General features: G+C 48.3%; 1 protein-coding gene and 1 long non-coding RNA gene across 2 annotated transcripts in view; one reads left to right on the plus strand and one right to left on the minus strand.

Moving 5' to 3' along the window:
- FHAD1 (forkhead associated phosphopeptide binding domain 1) overlaps positions 1–17,720 on the plus strand; it is a 115,041-nt gene extending 97,321 nt beyond the window's left edge. Inside the window, exons 27-32 of the mRNA XM_036914302.2 lie at positions 865–991; positions 1,598–1,722; positions 4,403–4,498; positions 4,930–5,150; positions 5,711–5,876; positions 16,799–17,720. Coding sequence (XP_036770197.2) covers positions 865–991; positions 1,598–1,722; positions 4,403–4,498; positions 4,930–5,150; positions 5,711–5,876; positions 16,799–16,918 — 855 coding nt within the window. The 3' untranslated portion in view covers positions 16,919–17,720. The remainder of the gene's footprint in view (positions 1–864; positions 992–1,597; positions 1,723–4,402; positions 4,499–4,929; positions 5,151–5,710; positions 5,877–16,798) is intronic.
- Positions 4,412–9,888, minus strand: LOC118926896 (uncharacterized). The gene is made up of 3 exons (XR_005030647.2): positions 9,030–9,888; positions 4,908–5,094; positions 4,412–4,545 (listed from the first exon to the last, which is right to left on the minus strand). It is a non-coding gene; the product is annotated as an uncharacterized LOC118926896 (long non-coding RNA).
- Positions 17,721–18,018: the final 298 nt, after the last annotated feature.

Here is an 18,018-nt window from a genome sequence, read left to right on the forward strand (position 1 = left end):
CCAGAGCCTAGGACAAGGCTTGGCACACAGAGGTGCTCAATAAATCTCCATGAAACTAAGGAATGAGTGAAGAAATGAATAGCTTGCCCTAGAGAAGGAATTTTTAACTTGGAGTCCATGACTGAGCTTCAGGGAGTCCAGGAGACTCCAGAAGTTATATGTAAATTTTGTGCGTATGAGAGTTTTTCTAGAGGAAGGAGTCCTGCATTCTTCTGAATCTCAAAGGCATGCATGACCCCTAAAAGAGAAAGAAGACCTTTCCTGGTCTGTGCCATTCATGAACCCAATTCTAGCTGTGTGGCTGGGGCTGCCATATTGGGCAGTGTAGGTAGAGAACACTGCAGAAAGTTCTTTTGGACAAGAGAGGCTCCAGAAATCACAAAGGAAGGTTTTCCTTTCCCCAGACCAACAAATAGCCATTCCATCCAATTCCCCGTAGCAAATATTAGACAATCATCTTCATTATCAGTTAAGAAGTAAGCATCACATGCTGTCATCTGAAAATGCTGCTTCTGGACCAGAATTTGGTGTAATTGTTCAGAGATGAGACTGGAATCACAACAAATAGAAACCCAAGCTTTGAAGAATATTAGAAGGGAAATAAATAAAACATGAGGAGAGAACATTGAGGGGATCTTCTATTTATAGTGATGCTAAGTAGATAGGGAAGTTAGAAATCTTCCTAGATATGAGTATATTTTAAATGAAAAATTTTAATTCGTTTTCTACCAAAGCCCCTTACAATATTTTCCAAGGTGCTAAGTGACAGGGTTTCTGCTAACCTCAAATCGTTCATGTTTCTTCAAATGCAAGAGAGAGATTCTGACCCCTAATAAAGCTGCTGTCCGCACCCTCTGGCCGCAGGAGCAGTCCTTCACTGATCTAGGGGTCAAGTGCAAAGGGTCCCGGCACGAGGAAGTCATTCAGCGTCAGAAAAGGGCCTTATCTGAACTTCGCACACGAATTAAGGAGCTGGAGAAGGCCTGCTCAAGTAAGTCTCCTTCCCAGGCTCCTTCTCTGCTCAGAGGTGTGGTCCCCAGACTAAGGGGTCACTTTGGGGAATGACCAATTGGCCAGGTCTACCATCCTCTATCCCCATCATTTCATAACTGAGAGGATGTTGTCAAACAAAAAGATGGGCAGATATGACCTCAAAGTCAAGGGCAGGACTTGATATTAAATAAATTGGATTTCATGAAAAACTCACTACATTGTCCTTATTTCACTGCGGCCTGGTGGAAACTTTGTCACAGACTAACATTCTGCCAGATTCGGCATTGAGGCCTCTCCTAGAATTCCCTATTTAGAGGGGCCTAGGGCTCTTCGCTGCCAGGTAGAGCAATGGACTCAAGTTCCATCCTTGTTCCTGAGGCTGAAAGTTCACCCTCAATGCTTCGGCACTGACATCTGTGAGGCTTCAGCCTCCTACCAGCTACGTGACCTTGGACAAGACCTCAGATGCCTCACCTGCCAAGGGAGGGTGGGGAGGACTTAGTACTGGCTTGTGGTAAGTGTCCAGTAAATAGTCGCTGTGACTGTTGCATGCAGTAACTTTCTCACTAGCTTTTCTTTTGACTTTAAATTATTTCTGTTGTAGAACCCAAGGACCACCTGAATGAATCCTTTCTAGACTTAAAGACTCTCAGAATGGAAAAAAATGTCCAGAAAATATTGGACGCAAAACCTAGTTTGCCAACTCTCTCAAGAATAGAGATCCAAGCGGTAACCACAGCAAGTTTGTCTCTGCAGTGATTGGCACGTGGAAAGGGTGGGCATGAGGGTGGACACTCGCCATGCATACCACGGGTTTAGAGCCAGGTCCTCTCTGACGGTTAGCATCTCTACTAACTGGTCAGGGCCTTTCTGTACCGGTGGTCTGATGCTGGCATAGAAAGACAGCTTCCCATTTGTGCACAGCACGATAGAACGTGGCATTGACAATGGGTCAGATTAGTCCCTAGTGGGCCCTCTTTTTCACGTCATGATGTTGTATTCTGCAGAAATTATTCGGCAGGCTACTTTATAACATTATGCCATGAGTTTGCCTAAAGTTTGCTTTTGGCTATAAACAGAAAAACATGAAAATATACACAGGAGTAGAAGGGAGCCATGATGCAGAAGACACAAGCTCTAGAGGCAGAGAGACGTGTGTCAGAATCCCAGCTCTGCAAGCTGTGTGACCTCAGGCAGACTCTGAACCTTTCTGGGCCTCCATTTCCCAGCCATAAAATGATGATAAAAGAATTAGAGATAATTATGGCAAGTGCTTATCCCAGTGTCTAGCTCATAGTAAACACTAAATAAACGATAGCTGTTATTATTAAGTAGAACTTAAACAGTATTACTCAAGAAAAACTTCCTTTCTTAGGGGGCAAAGCAGAAGTGATTCGATTGTTGAGTTCAAGGCGCCCTGTACCCTAAATGGATTTTGGGGCATCTGATTACACATGATGATGGACACCTCAGGACAGCATCATTCACAGGATCCACTGGGTGTGGCTTGCTTCCACAGCCAGATCTAAGCCATACATGGGCCTTTAGAACAACAACAAAGTCATCTTACCTGTAGCAACATTCTCCCCAACAGTTTTTTCAGACGTTTGCTAGGGATGTGACTCTTCAGAAATGTGTTGGTTCTACTCGTAAAACCCTCACTGTCCAAGGCTGGAAGCAGAGAGACATGCTCCATGTGGGAGCTCAGCTGCATCTCATTATCCTGACCCAGCTTCCAAGATTGACCTTCCCCTCTGCAATGACCCCTAATCCCACCAATGACGCCACAGAGCAAGAAACGTCCTGACTCTCTAACATGACCTCAATGCTCCAACACTGATAGTAATTACAATTTTAAAAAGAGAAGGAGCAGGCAGATGAATAGCTGGCATATATTAAGCGCTTACTGTGTACCAGGCACTGAGCCAAGCCCTCTACGCACATCATCTGATTTAATCCTCACAGCAGCTCTGTGATTGTAGTTACTGGTATAATCCCCATGTTACAGGTAAGAAACAATGAGACTTCAGGAGGTCAGGTGCCTCACCTAAGGTCACAGACTAATGAACGATGAACCCAGGACTGTGTCCCTGGCCGTCTGTCTCTTGCACTCTGCTAGTCTGCAGAGAAGGAGGTGGGGACTGTGTGATTGAGCCCAGCAGCACAGACTCTTCCTTAGGTGACCCTCCCTCAGGAAAAGACAGGGACTTGGAAAGTTGTACAGAGCATGCAGCTCAGGAGCTGGGGACACAGAGCGGTGTTTCAGATTGCTGCTGCCACAGATCTTCCCAGTTTATGGTCATCTTCAAATGCCCTCTTCTGTTCTCATCACTATAGATATATAGATAAATGTGTTCAATCTCGTCTATCACAGTCACTTCTTGAGCCTTTATAGTTTTGTAGTTAGGTTTTATTATTTTTTTTCCTCTCAGAGGTTTACCGTGTAGTGTCAGCAAATGCTATGCGCTAAAAGATGCTCATGGCAAGCCCTGAAAACCCAGTTTCCCCCTTTAGGGAGATTTATTATGGTAGGTGAGGTCCTTCCGATTCCCTGATCAGTGCAGCGATTTTCCCCACGCAGTCGGCAGGGACGTTCCGCCAGCTGGCTGATCAGCGTCTTAGCAAGTGCACAGCTGTGGGCACCACTCTCTCTGCATTGTCTCTAGAACGGGCCTGAAGTGATGTCACCCCCCTGGTTCTGGCACTGTGAGACGGCTTGGCCAAATTTTGTGAGGATATAGTTTTTGCTCCATGAAAATGAGATTCTTTTAATATAAGGGAGAAAGGGACTATTTCCTATTTAACCTTCATTCTTTCACTCAACAAACATGCCCTCTAAGTAACACCCTGTGCCACATACCATGCCAGGCATAAGAAATGGAATGAGCCCAAGCAACACGGTCCCTTTTTTTATGAAGTTTTTTTGTCCAGACCAGGGCTTCTCGCCCTCAGGGCTACAGATATTTGGGGCTGGTCGTTGTTCAGGGCAGGGGAACGGGTATGGCTGTCCTTTGTCCTGTAGGATGTTTAGCAGCGTCCTTGTCCATCACCCAGAACTCCCCGCCCCCAGTTGTGACAACCACAGACATGTCCCAGCATTGCTAAATGTCTCAGGGGTGAGGAGTAGTGTGACAAAAACACCCCTGGTTGAGAACTGCTGTCTAAAGGAAAGACAGTAACCAAAGAACAAGACAAGCGACATGTCCTTTCAAAGAGAGTCACACTCTGAAGGGAAGGGAAACCATTATAAGAATGCAGTTGACAGAGGAATCAGACTGGAGGGTGGGGAGGTGACATGAAAATCAACTCTCTCGAGCTGTGGTTCTTCAGTAACCACAGTGTTTGAACCTCTGAGTGTAGAAATTCATAGCGGAACGCCAAAAGAGTCTTGATTCCTTTTGTATTTCAGCCTCAAAATGGCCTTACACACGCAGGGTCCATCCCAGCCATGGAGAAGTCAGGGCACATGGATGTGGCTGAAGCTTTAGATCTCAGTGAAAAGCTGGTATGTACATACAGCATCCTTCCTCCTTCTGTCTGAACCTGGGTCTCCTGCAGTCAGTGTTAACCACAGATAATTTAACTAAGTATCACCCTTACCTACATCCTTAGTTGTTACAAAAGCTTTGCAAGACCCATCCACTATCCCAGCATGGGTCAGACGTCGCACAGCCAAATCCCTTGAAAAACTGGGCAGTTAGAATGAATGTTTACATCTGCTGTCATTCTCCCAAGTTCTCAAAAAGGCATAGCATAAATGGATGTGGGGAAAATGAAAGGTGTACTAGAAGCCCCAGCTGCACTCATGTCCAAAGCATGTGTTTGTTCTCTGCAATTGCAGAAGACAAATGCAACAGAATTAGACATTTGCCTCCTTAAAGCGGCCACCAGCGGTCTTGGGCCACGCCTCCTACCTGCGAAATGTTTTCCTTGTAGTACACGGATATGAGCAAAACTCTTGGGAGTCTGATGAACATCAAGGATATGTCAGGTCACGTGTCCATGAAATACCTCTCCCCGAAAGAGAGGGAGAGAGTCAGCCAGCTTCGACAAAGGGACCTTGATCTGGTTTTCGATAAGATCACCCAACTCAAGAACCGGCTGGAGAGAAAAGAGGAGCTTTTGAGAGGATACGAAAAAGACATTGAACAGCTCAGGTACGGCCCCCAGCCCCGCAGAGAAAGGGCCAGGTCTCATTTTCCTGTCTAAACCTCAGGGCAGCAGGCAGCAGACACCTGAGTCTGGGACAGGAGGGGACAAGGTCTGGGTGTGGAATGACTGAAAAGGTCTGGGGTGGGGAGGGGAAGGATGACTGGGGCCTGACTGAGACACGAATGACCCATCTGGTCGCCACTCCATGCCCTCTCCGGAAACAGGCTGCACCCTTTATGAGTTTTGACGAATGTTTCACCATCTGTGCTTTCATAAGTCCACTGCACCTTGAGTGGTCAAAGTCCCCCTGCCCTCGGGGAAATTGGGGATGGGGGTAGGGGTGCTGGGAGCACAGCCTTCACTGCCCTCAGGCTGCTCATGCAGCCGGTTAGCTATTGATTCTGCCCCATGTCCTCCAAATCTTTGTCATTCTCTCCTGCTGGTAAGGAAGCCACTAAGTTAGCCACACAAGGAAGTATTCTGAGACACCCCCAGGTCGGGGGCCTTGATGGTGGATGAGAAAGATGAGGGGGAAAGAGAGACCATGTCTCTCCCGTACACTCAGGCAGAGCAAAGTGTCTGTTCAGATGCACCAGTCACAGGTGGCAAAGCTGGAGGACGACATCTACAAAGAGGCTGAAGAAAAGGCCCTGCTGAAGGAGGCCCTGCAGCGCGTGGAGCACCAGCTGTGCCAGGAGAAGAGGGCTAATAGGGCCATCAGGCAACAGAAGGTAAGAGGTCCCTGCTTGGAGCAGAACCTCTGAGGCTGCCCCGTGGCTCCTTTTAGAAGAGGCGAAGTGAGGTCCCAGGGGGAGCCAGACAGCACAGAACACACTTACCCGTTGATGCAAAGGAAGGTGTTAGAATAGCTTTCGCATCAGACAGACCCAGGCTGAGATGCTAGCCCTACCACTTACTGTGTGACCTCAGGCAGGTTTCTTAACCTCTCTAAGACTCATGGTCTATCTCATCTGTGTTTTTTTAAATGATGGTTATTGTTTGTATTTTTATTGTTCTGCCAGGTGCTGAAGATACATAGATGAATACGGTCTCTGAGAATAAAGATTTGGACTCACTATTCTGAGTGCCCAGAACATAGTAGATACCCAATAAATATTTGGTGGTTGGCTGGCTGGATGGATGGATGGGTAGATGTCCTTGAAGAACATATTCTTTAGTGCAGAACAGACAGGTAAAGAGCTGACTTCAGGCTGACTTAACAGGGTAAAATCTCTGTCTAAAGGGTGCTCAGGGCTGCGTGATCCAGAGGAGGGCACTCGGCCCTGCCTAGAGCTTTCAGGGAGTGCTTTCCAAGCCACAATGCTCGCGTTGAGTTGCAAAGGAGAGTTGGGGATTGTCCTCCAAAGGATGGGTGTGCACTCCAGGCTGTAGGAACCACACAGGAAAAGCAGGACGATGTGAGCTTTGCCTCCTGGCATGAAGGTGGTGGTGGCATTGGCTTAAGTAACCAAGATTCAAGACTCAGGCTGATGATCTGGCCAAAAGAAGCCACCTCCTCCCCTTACCCTGTGATCTCATCTGTCACAAAACCCCAGCATCATCAGCCCTGGATTCAGATTCCCCCCACTTATTACTGTGTGTGTGACCTTGTGAAAATCCTTTCCGCCCCTGAGTATTGCTTTCCTCATCCCAAATGGGAGCTAATGGCCCCTGTCTTGCAGGGTCACTGTGAGAATGGAACACAGTGCGGAGACCCCTCGCTATCCAGGCTCACACATCTGAACTCAGGGGTCAAAGAGTTCACGTGGTGGGGGTACTGGTACTGCCTGGAGAGCACGCAGCCCAGGGCCTGGCACCGGCACACAGATGCTGCCCTTCTCTGTGTGGCCAGCTGCCCGCACATGTGGTCTTGGGTGAGTTCTGCCTCAGACCAGTAGAGTTGCTACTGACAGCGAGACATACACGGGCTGCACCCAAACAGCTTCAGAAGCTCCCTGGCAACCCTGAGCCTGCGCCACGGTCGGCAGAGGGGCTCGCGTCTCCTTGCAGCTTACACCCATGGCCATTCGTCCCTGCACTCACTCTGCAGTCAGCAGTGTGTCTGTGGGCAGCTCCACACTGGGCACTGGACAGTGACTTTGAAATAGAACCAGACTCCCCTTGTCCTTAACTCTTGCCTAAGGCAGAGCAGATCTCAAGACTAAGATCAGGCAGACAAGGAAAATCACCATAGCCGCCATCCACCGTGACCATCTATAGGACTGGCCTCCACCCACACTTTGCAGCCATGGTCAGGATCATTAATGCCCCTGATAGCCCGGCCTGGTTGGTACAATGATTCCCATTTTTACAGATGAGGAAACTGAGCCTCGGAGAGTTAACAGACTTGTCCAAGTTCACACAGTAGCCTAGAGCTGGCACCAGATCTCTCTGACCCTACTTCCTGTGCTAGGCTTGCTCCCATTCTCCTCCTTGCAGTTGTTAGTTTTTCTGATTCATGGTTGTGTACCTGTGTGTGCATGTGTATGGGGGAGCACATGTAAGTGTGTACATGTGAGTATGTGCTCTGTGTGTATGTGTGTTGCCTCCATGAGCTCTAAAGAGGCAAAGCCACAAAAGGCCATGGAAGGGTGCCCTCCTCCCCAGCCAGGAGGTGCTGGTCAGGTGAGTTCCTTGCAGAAGCCTTCCCTTCATCCTGAAAACCTTCCAGATAATAGGCTCCCTGGCTTGTAGCCCCAGAATCGAAGGCAGCTATGCTGCATTGAGGGAGCCCCGGATGTGGCATCTGTAGTGCTCATGGCTCTGAATCAAACATCCCAGGGCTCCATCTGTAAGTGTCCTGGGGCTGCCTTGGGCAGAAGACAGTTTCCTTTCACTCCATGCAATGCCTGGAGAGCTGGGCCAGTGGCACAGCTCCGACTTTTCCTTTGATGTGCCCTCCAGAGGGCTCACCACTCCCAAAGGGACCCCCTGCCCCAAGGCTTGGCAGTCTGGGGCCCCAAAGGCCACAGAATGGGACAGCAGAGACCCCAAAAAGGCCATTGTCATGTGCTGGCTAAAAATATAAGAAAAACTGAGGATTTACATAATTAGACTTCACATGCATTATTCATGGACTGCCTCATTCATACACAATGCAGAGGCCGTGCCAGCTCTTGGGTACTAGATATTCTTCGGTGGAAAAAGAAACTGAAATGGCCAAGTTGACCTGTGACAGGGTCCCCAGGAGACCTAGAGCTGGAATCTTTCAAGTTCATGGAGTTCACAATTTAGGGAAAGATTTATAAGAACTATAGCCACCATCACGGAAACGCTGATGGCATTGTTTACTGAGCACTTACCAAGGGGCAGGGACCTGCTCCACCTTTAGCTCTGCCTACCAGGACCGCTGGCCGGTGTCAGCTCACTCGAGAGGGGCTAATAGCGGGGGATGCTTCAAGCCTCCTCAGGGGCAGAAGCAGGATCCCCCCTGCCCTGCTGCCTCCCCAGTCCCCATGGTCACTTGTCACACCCATTCCTCTCCACCCCTTCCTTTCCAGGGTGTCCCCTCGTCCTCCACTCAGCAGTGCTCCTGGGGTCTTCATGCCAGGGCTCAGGTTTGCCTTTAAGATTTGATAGTAATATGCTGTCATTTTAATTTTATCATATTAATCTCCATTCCTGTTTGTCAGGAAAAATAATAAAATTTTCAGTTTTGCTGGATTCTAAAGGGACCTTGTATCATCTGTCCTGGCATCAGCTCCTTCCGAGGAGGACATATTCACTTTTAAAATGGGAGTTAAAGGAGAACAGAATTCCCTTTTGTTGCAGTTTTACACCTCATATTGTCACCAGGATCCTTAATGTTTTCAGTCCCCTGTAATGGAACTTCACCAGTTCATAGTGATGGGATGCTTGAGGTGCTAGGAAATGAAATCACTCACCTGGAGCCTCAGAGCCACCACCTCCCTCCAAAAACATATATAGTTTGTAATTCTAACCTTTGAACATCTCTTGGCCAAGCAGAACTTTCCAGAATCAAAAGTCATCCTTCCACATTGCTAATCTCTGGCTGTGAAAATGAGACTTGACATAAAATGCTGGGAAAACCTTGACGCTGGGCATTCACAGAGAACCCTGCGGTCAGAGCCCTGATCCTGGAATGCCCTGGGTCTGCAGCTCTCTCCGTGTGACCGAGGGGCAGTGGCCGTGGCCCAGGCTGTGCTCAGTGCAGTCCACCTCCCCCGGTCACTAGATAAGGTGGCAGTGTCTCTCAGAGCTCGGAGGCTGCCTTTGGAGTCAAACAAATAGGGTTCAAGCCCCACCCCTGCTCGTGAGTGACCCTGAGGAAGCGGCTTGACCCCTGGATCTCAGGTTCCTCAGCAAAACAACCAAAAATGTAACAGGACCTGCTTCGTGGGGCAGCCGGAGGGTTAAATGACCTAAAGCCAGCAGTGCCTGGCGCCTAGGGAGCTCAGTGACTGTTGGGGAGAGAAAAGGCAACGCACGGCTGGGTGGGGAGAGCCCCGAACTTCTCTCAGAGAGCTTCCTGCCAGCAGACACGTTCAGGGAACCCTGAGCGGCTCCTGGCCCGCCTTGAGCAGGCAGCTCTTTTGTGAAGCGCTCGCTTCTTTCTAGTTGTGAATACACCCAGGGCTACAGCCAAGAGCCGAGATACTTTTTTGTGAATGGCTTAAGGCTGGCGATTTCAATAGGATATTTCAAAATGCACAGAGGTTGCCATTTGGGAGGCACCGCAAGCTCTGTCTTCGCCCTTTAGGGCCGGAAGCGCGAGAAAGACTGAAGGGGCACCTGCTACTTCTGGCTAGGGAAGCCTCCGCTCTCCTGCCACTCAAATCTCCAGCCAATCAAATCTCAGCCAAGGGGCGTGGCCAAAGCTGGGCTGAAGCCCCTAACCTTGCCTCTGCTCAATTAGCTCAGATCCCCCATCTTCAAGATGAGAAGGAAAATGGCACTTCCCCTTTGACGTTCCATTCACTGATGGCGTGCGTGTAAAGCCTTAGCACGTAGGACCCCTCCATACAAGCTCTTCATCGTTACCATCACTGTTCTCGTTAAAGCACTGTTTTCCAAATTTTCTTGGGTCCAGGCATTCTCAAGATCCTGGTTGCTCGGTGCCGCTTGTGTTTTTTACCAGGGAGTAGAGCTTAGTGGAATGGGGTGGGGGTAGGGGTACGCTCTGGCCCACACAAGGGTCAGGAAGTAAAGTGTGGTCAGGGTGCTTAGAATTTGGATCCAGGTTGGCTTGAGGAAAAGGCCCCCTCCCCCCTTCACCTGCCCACCAGTTCCAGTGGATCCCAATGTCTCCCCGAAAACCTCAGAGGTGTGTCCCAGACAGAACAGGTAAGGACACACTAAAAGGTCTCTTGCTCACCTGGTATTTTCACTCAGGAACGTTTAGAGGATCATGAACAGAGAAATTCAAAAGAATCAACACCTTGCAACTGTTCCTTCAAAGAGAGAGAGAGGCAGGTACGGAGAGGTTTCCTGATCTTGCAGCCAGACACAAAGTAGATACAGTATTTTCAAAAGGTGAGACCTTATAAAGTGTAAATGCCAGCGTGCACTGCCCGAGGAGCATCCACACATCTCCAGCCCCATCCCTCTCCACCCCCGTGCCCGCCATCCGAGCAAATAACCCAGCCCAGGCTCTGGAGGTGAGAGAGGGCAGAGGCGAATGCAGCTGTGGTTTTAGCTGAGCAACCTCCTAGGCACTCAACGATTTGACAACGTGGAGGCAAGGCCAGTAAGAGAAGAGGAAGAAGGGAGGAGCTGGGAGCCCAAGAGCCGCTATCCTGGTAATGAAGTAAGTGGGAAAAGAAGGGGAGAAGTGAGTATAAAATGGGGCCAAGAGTGAGGAAGAAAGGTCCTGTTGTAACAACTCCCTCACCTGCCAAGGGGCAGCCACACGTGATGGTGGGCTTTCTGGCAGCCAGTGGGAACTGGAAAACCCAGACTCAGCGCTCATGACATACGAGGGACGCAAATGCTCAGAAATGTTCTTAGAACAGAGACAATACCGCATGTCCTCCCAAGGAGGACATTGTGTCACATAACGAATAACATCACTGAAAACAGCCACATGGTCCTGGCCGTGCCACATCTGAGAACAGTCCTTGGTACAGACGGATATCGTCAGATCCCAGTGAGTTCAGGAAAGCTCAGGAAAAGCAGGTGTGCCCGGCCGGGTTCTGTCCTTCAGTGCTGAGCTGTACACTCCTGGGGCTGTAATGTTGAAAGGCGGGGGGCTTCATGGAACGCTTGGGTGCCATGGAAGGGTGTGACTCAGCACATATGCACGCCCACACACCTACACCTTGCTTTCACCAGAGGAGTTCTCCCTTATCTGTTTCACATGCCAAGCTCCTCACGGGATTTTGTTGGGGTGAAGAGTTCTGCCAAAAAAAAAAGAAGGATATGAAGGTAGTCGGTTTAAAAGTACTGCTTTACAATACCTAGGAATTTTGATAGTGACGCTCTTCTGAGCTTACTTCCTCTCACTCGCATTTGTGATAAATATTGAGGGGTACAGGCTCAAGGCCTTTTCCAGGAAAAACGCCCGGAGAGCAACTCTCAGTTAAATATAGGTCCCTGGGAGTTTGTGGACAGTTGCTCTGAGGGAAGGGTCAGCACCCTTTCGTGAGTACCCAAGAGCCTAACAACACCTAAAGCCCTGCCCCAAAAGACAGCCTCCCTTCCTCCATGAGTTGTGAATACCCAGTCGAGTTGCCAGATTCAGGGGAAGACAAGCTAAAACAGGAAGCCCAGTTAAATTGGAATTTCAGGTAAACAATATTGCACAGAGCATACTCATACTAAAAAATTACTTGTTTTCATTCTGAAATTCCCATTTAACTGGGCATCCTGTATTTTATCCGGCAACCCCACCCACAGATATCTACTGAACACCAATGAGATGCCAAGGGAGAAGGCTCAGAAGCAGATGGTTGAAAAATGGCAGCCCACAGATATATTTCATTTGGCTCACGAGATTTTTTTTTTAAGTAACATTTCAAATTAGGGCACTTTCCTGGAATACTCTGGATTCTGGCTCCTCTGGGCAGCTCAGAAGATCTGGCAATACAAGTCCCATAAGCTGCCACCTTCCGGGCCCCTTCGAAAGGCGCTGGGTTTGTGGGTTTGCTGCATCCCCACCCAGCTCACTTCACCCACTTCTTTGGCTTCCCTGGCCCTGTAGGTATCAAGTTGGCACCCCCAGTGGATGCCCACCTCTCTTTCACTGTTGTGTCCCCAGCGCCTAGGGGATGTTCTCATCACAGCATGGTCCCTGAGATGGAGGGCCTGGAGGAGACAGCTCAGGACTCAGGCCCCGGGGGACTGACAAGCTCCAGATCTTCAGTGATGCTGGCTTCCAATCAGAACCCCCCAGTCCCTGACAGGGAGGTTAGCCACTGGCTAACCTTTTTCCATGGCTAATGATTCATCACACCTGGGCCATTTGGGCTGCTTGGGAGGAAACCCACCAGTGTCTACAGCCTCTTCCACTGATCTGGAAGGTTCTGCTCCCAGCCAAAGCAGACTTGCCCTCCAAGAGGAGTCCAGTGTCCCCTGGGGGCTCCTTTATTGACAAGCCTCCTCCTTTCGGATTCCCAAGGGGCTCAGCAGGACAGAGTAGCATTCCTGGAAAGCCATGCCCCCTTCTGCAGACCCACATTCTCACCCCCTGTTCCTAGGAAGGTCCCACATTCCATTCAAACGGTAGCATCTGGAAGTTGAGAAAAATCCATTCTTCTTTGGTGCAAAAGGAAAAGAACATAAGCTAAATTTTGTCAATATTCTTTTTTGTATTAAAGAGACAAATGTTTATAGAGACAGTAAAGAACAAGATGCAGGATTCAAATTTCCAGGTGAGCCAGGAGGGGAAGAGAGAAAACAGTAGGACCTCAGCAGGAAACCCAGTTGACAGTAATTCCGCACCTATGTGGCAGGTGTTGTTTTTATGCCCAGTTATCAGATGAGGGATCTGAGGCTCAGAGACTTTAAGTAATTTGTCCAGAGCCACACAGCTAAGTAGGAGAACGGGGACTTGATGCAGACCTGACACTCAGGTGAGCACTGCTTGCCCTCCTGTAGGTAAAAAATCTCCAGGTAATAAACCTGGTACATTTCAAGTGACATTCCTCTTGAATTTCAAGGAAGCATCCTCTGCAATACTTTTTTTAAGACTTGAGAATCAAGACTATGAAATCTTAAACATGTTGAAACACTGCCATTCACAATTCAGCCCCGGAACTGGAATTGGCCCAGTCCGCTTTCCCACTTTGCACAAAGTAGAGGCGAGCTCTTAGGAAGCTTGAAAGCTGAACACATTTTGGTTGAATCAAAGAGAGGAGACATATTCGGGTCTGACAACAGACCCCAATCATTCTGAGACTTCAAAGCTGTCATTAGAAAAACTGAAAATATTCTAGATAAGAGACGTTTTCTGGAAAATAGAAACCTTGTCTCAACCAACACCCTTGTTCTAAGACCAGGAGGTGGTTCCTACCCCGATCAGAATGTTAAGAGGTAGAGGGCATCCTGAAGGTCCCCCTAGATCCGAGGCCTTTGCCATCCTACAAAGTGGGAGGTGAGCGGGAGGCTTGTCACTTACTCATCCATGTGCAGGGTTGAACCAGGAGGCCAGCCAGTTTGGTTTTGTCTGAGGACCACCTGATGATGTGGGACGACAGGAGAGAGATCCGGATGGGTGCTGGATGTTGTAGGAACGTTGTGTTCCTCTGAGATGTGAAGCCCCCTGGAGTTTCAGGCTGCCTCTGGGCTTAACAGGATGTAGGCAGGCAGATGGTTCTTCATCAGAAAGCAAAAAGCGAGCTTCCCAGGCTTCCAGCCCTCCAGCCGGAGCTCAGAGGTTTGTGTCCTCCACACCAAAAGGTTTCCTCCCCGTCCCACACAGCTGCAGCATGTGCATCCCCTTCCTCTGTGATGTGCCTTGCGTCCTTAGGGGAATGGAGTCATCACGATCCCCTTGAAAAAGACAAAACATGTAAAATCTGCTTTTTCCATCTTTCATACACAGAAAGTTTCATTTCTTAGCAAACTTCAGAACTGGCATCTCCTTCCTCCTTAAGGCCCTGTGGGTTTGTTTTTTTTTTCTATCCTCCAAACTGCCATTCATGAATATTTTTTCCATCACAGCTAAAAGTTGTTTATAATTATGCATTGTATGCAAACAAGGAAAATCTTCTGGTTCAGAAATATTTGTTGAATACCTAGTGTAGACCCCATATGATGCTAGGCACTGGGGATGGAATAGCAGAAAAAAGATACAGTCCCAGCCCTCATTCATTCAAGGAATGTTTATTGAGACCCTATGCATGGCAGGTACTATCCAGGTGTTGGGGTTCCATCATGAATTCTCAATGCGGGCAGAGACACCCCCTGAGAGGGCAAAAAAATTCTTTCTTTTTTAATGTGTAGAACACAGATATACATGCAGTGCTATGAGTAATATTAAAATTTCATGGGGGTGGGAATGATGAGGAAAAAATGTCCCAGAAGGCTCCTTAGGGAGGGACAATAATGAACAACAGTGAGAAACACTGGGTTGGATCAATGAAGAAATACAAAAATCCATGCCTTTCTGGCTTACATCCTTGGCCCATCTTTTAGATGTTAAAGTAAATACAAGTAATGATTAAATAATGCTTTGCACACGATGTTTTTGAGGGCAAAGGCCAGTGGACTGAGTCCAGGAGCATGGGGACCGGCCAAATCCAAGAGCCAGAGAGGCCATCCCAAGGAGAAGCTGCTTAAAAGGTGACCTGGGGCTGTAGGAATGAACTGTGGGGTCTTCCTAGACCTCGAGCGAGGCTTGCAGTTGCCAGAAGAAGCCCCCAGTATGTCCTAGTTCATTTCCACCCAGGAGTGTCTATTTAAATGACTGGCATCTGTCCCTGCTGGTTCATGCCAAGGGGAAACCTGTGGTTCTGACATCCAGGCTGAAGGCACGGCGCTCACCTGTGTCCCAGGTTCAGGACAGACCTTGTCAACTTACTTCCACTTCCTGCCCACACTGGCATTTGTACACTTCCTATCCCTCTTCTCTTCCTCTTCTCAGATCAGCCCATTTACCTTCTGCTGCCCTCACCCTTGTCGCTCCAAAAAGTGGACCAAGCTCCTTGCAAACCTGGGGGCTGGGGCACAAGGGATGCTGAGACTGGAGACTCTATTTTTAACAAACTCTCAGCTCCAGCTCCAACAGCCAGCCCCAGAGCAGGGCAGGGCACTGGCATTTGGGAACCATCCCCAGCCAGCACTTTTATTGAAAATCAAATTAAAAGGGATATAAAGGAGAAGAGGTTTCCAGGGAAAAGGTTTTCAACATTTGCTGTCTGTTTTCGCTGGGCATTCTGACCAAGATTCACTTTGTGCACCAGTGTAGAGATGTCAGCCCTTCTCATCCTGAAATGACTTTGCACGCAATCTCAAAACACATTCCAGAATCCCGCCAGCCACTGGCACAGTCCCAGGAGGTGATTTTTAAACCTGTCTTAGAGTGAAAAGAGCTCAGGAGATGGTCTTCACAGCCCCTTCCATTAAAATCCACCCAGAATCTCCTCTCGGCTCCTGAGGAAGACATTCAAGGCAGATATTCTGGTCCCTTTTTGAGAGGTGAGGACACCAAGGATCACGTAGTAAGTGGCAGAGTCGAAACTTGACTGGCCCCCTGCCCTCTTCCCCAGGAAGTATGTGTGTGGTAATGGTTGGAATTAAAAACTTGCAGGAAGTAGGGTAGGAATTTGAAGGTCATTGGAAAGAAATTTGCAAGTTAGCAGTCATTTCTACTATATGTACAGAAGGGTGAGATTCTTGGGTTGCAATTCATGGAAACCTATTCAGAAAGAAGGAAGCGGCTTTCACAAGGAAACTGGAGGGAATGTCTCATAACAACTAAGCGCAGAGAGTCCGGCCTCAAAAAAGAACTGGTAAGCTGTCAGATCCCAGGCTTTATCTCTCTTCCACACTCAAATACACACACCACACACACACTCACACCCACACACACACAGGCACAAAAACCTGTCTCTGCATCTGTATCAGTGCTGACCTCATCTCTCTCCAGTCGTTTGACAGAGAGGGATGACCTCATGGTCCTCTAGTTGAAAAGACCAGCCTAGGAAGCAACTAGCATCTCAGGGTCCTAACCCCAAATCCTGGGAGTGATCATCTGAAAAGCAAGCCTGTGCCAAGTATCCAGTCAACTATGATGGGGGGAGGAGGAGGGTCACACACATGGCTGCCAGGAGGAAGGGGGCAGTGCTCAGAAAAGGGTTAGACCCCTTCCAAAATCCTGCATCTTCCCCACCTGTGACATCGGAGATATAAGACATATTCAGTTCAGTAACAGGTCTTCCAGAGGAAGAAACTCCATCACGATGAGCATGCCCATGATAAGAAGCTACTGATTTCAAAAACATGAAAATGTAAAAAGGGAAAATATTATCTGTATCTGGAAGGGTATACACCAAAATATTAATCGTGCTTACTTTGGAGTGGTGTGATAAAATGGATCGTTTAAGCAGCCTTCTGTTCATATCTGTGTATATATTTATTTTTTACAAGAAACGTTTTACTTGGGAGTAAAAAGATTTAAAACCATCTGAGTGGTACATTTGGGGATCTCACTGCCATTCAAGAGTTTTTGCCTTTGCTCTCTTTCCCATTGAAGGTTGGATGCAGAAAAGCCACCCCAAAGGTGGACCAAGAAAGAGACATGATGAAGGCAGAAGCATCCAGCAAATCCAGCAGCCAGGGCCTTCTGTTTTCTAAGCCTGGTGGAAGGAAATAGAAACGACCTCTCACTGGGCCTGATCAGTGTGACTCCTCTGTGTCAAAATACTAAGATGCTTGTGCAGGACTCTAAGGGTTCTTACCCTGGTGTGTTGCCTCCTAGTCGGGTATTTTGCACAGTGCTGTATTCTGGAGTGTGTGGGCAGGGGGATTCCTTTTAGAAATACTTACGAACATATACATACTCAGGCACATGAAGAATGTAAGTTTGAAACCCACACTCCTAGGCCTGGTAGATACAGTTAGGTGGTTCCACACATCACCCTTCCAAAGAGCTCCAGGAAACCCACAGTTGAGGAAACCCAAGACACGTACCGGGACCATGGGACAGAATGGTCAAGGCTGCTGGGGCCTGTGATGTAATGTATTTGTGTCAAAGTTTATTAGAATAAATTTAGAATGCAAATCTGTTTTATTGCTTACGTAATAATGACTAGCATTTATATGGCACTCTGCAATTTTCAAAACACTTCTCATCTCATCCTCCCCCAAGCCCTGGGAGGTAAATAGTACTGTGTTCCCTATTTATGCTAGATGAGGAGGCTGAGGGCCAGAGGTTAAATGGCCTACCTAAAATCATACAGCTAGTGAATTCAAAAGTTGGGCCTGGAACCCAGGTTTCTAGCTCCATGTCACATCACCCATTCTGCCACACCAAGATGGCCCAGTAGTCCAAGTCCTAGGCCATAAGGGACAGACCCAGTACCCAGTCACCTAACAGCGGGCACTGCCCAGGTGGACACACCCCTTTTCTCATGCTGTTTGGAGGGACCCTCATTTTTCTCGCTCCCATGTTCTGCTCCTTCTCCCGCTGTCTGTTCTCTCACTGCTGTCCCTGTGTGGCCGGGACCACCAAACAAAATGGGAGGAAGAGCCAGAAGTCATGAGCATCACTCTTTATTTTCAAAAAACCACAATAAAAAATTTTGATACTTAAAGCCAATGTGCTCTTTACACTGATTAAAACTAGAAGGAAATAGGAACAAGTCTTTTGTGTGACATTCCACTGAAGGTGAGCCTTACACAGGTCAGGACCTAAAGTCAGTGAGAAAGAGCCCTGCCTGACTTTAGAAATCCTCTTGAGACTCCTGGAAATTT

Source organism: Manis pentadactyla, chromosome 4 (genome assembly GCF_030020395.1).
Source record: "Manis pentadactyla isolate mManPen7 chromosome 4, mManPen7.hap1, whole genome shotgun sequence".
NCBI classification, from domain to species: domain Eukaryota; kingdom Metazoa; phylum Chordata; class Mammalia; order Pholidota; family Manidae; genus Manis; species Manis pentadactyla.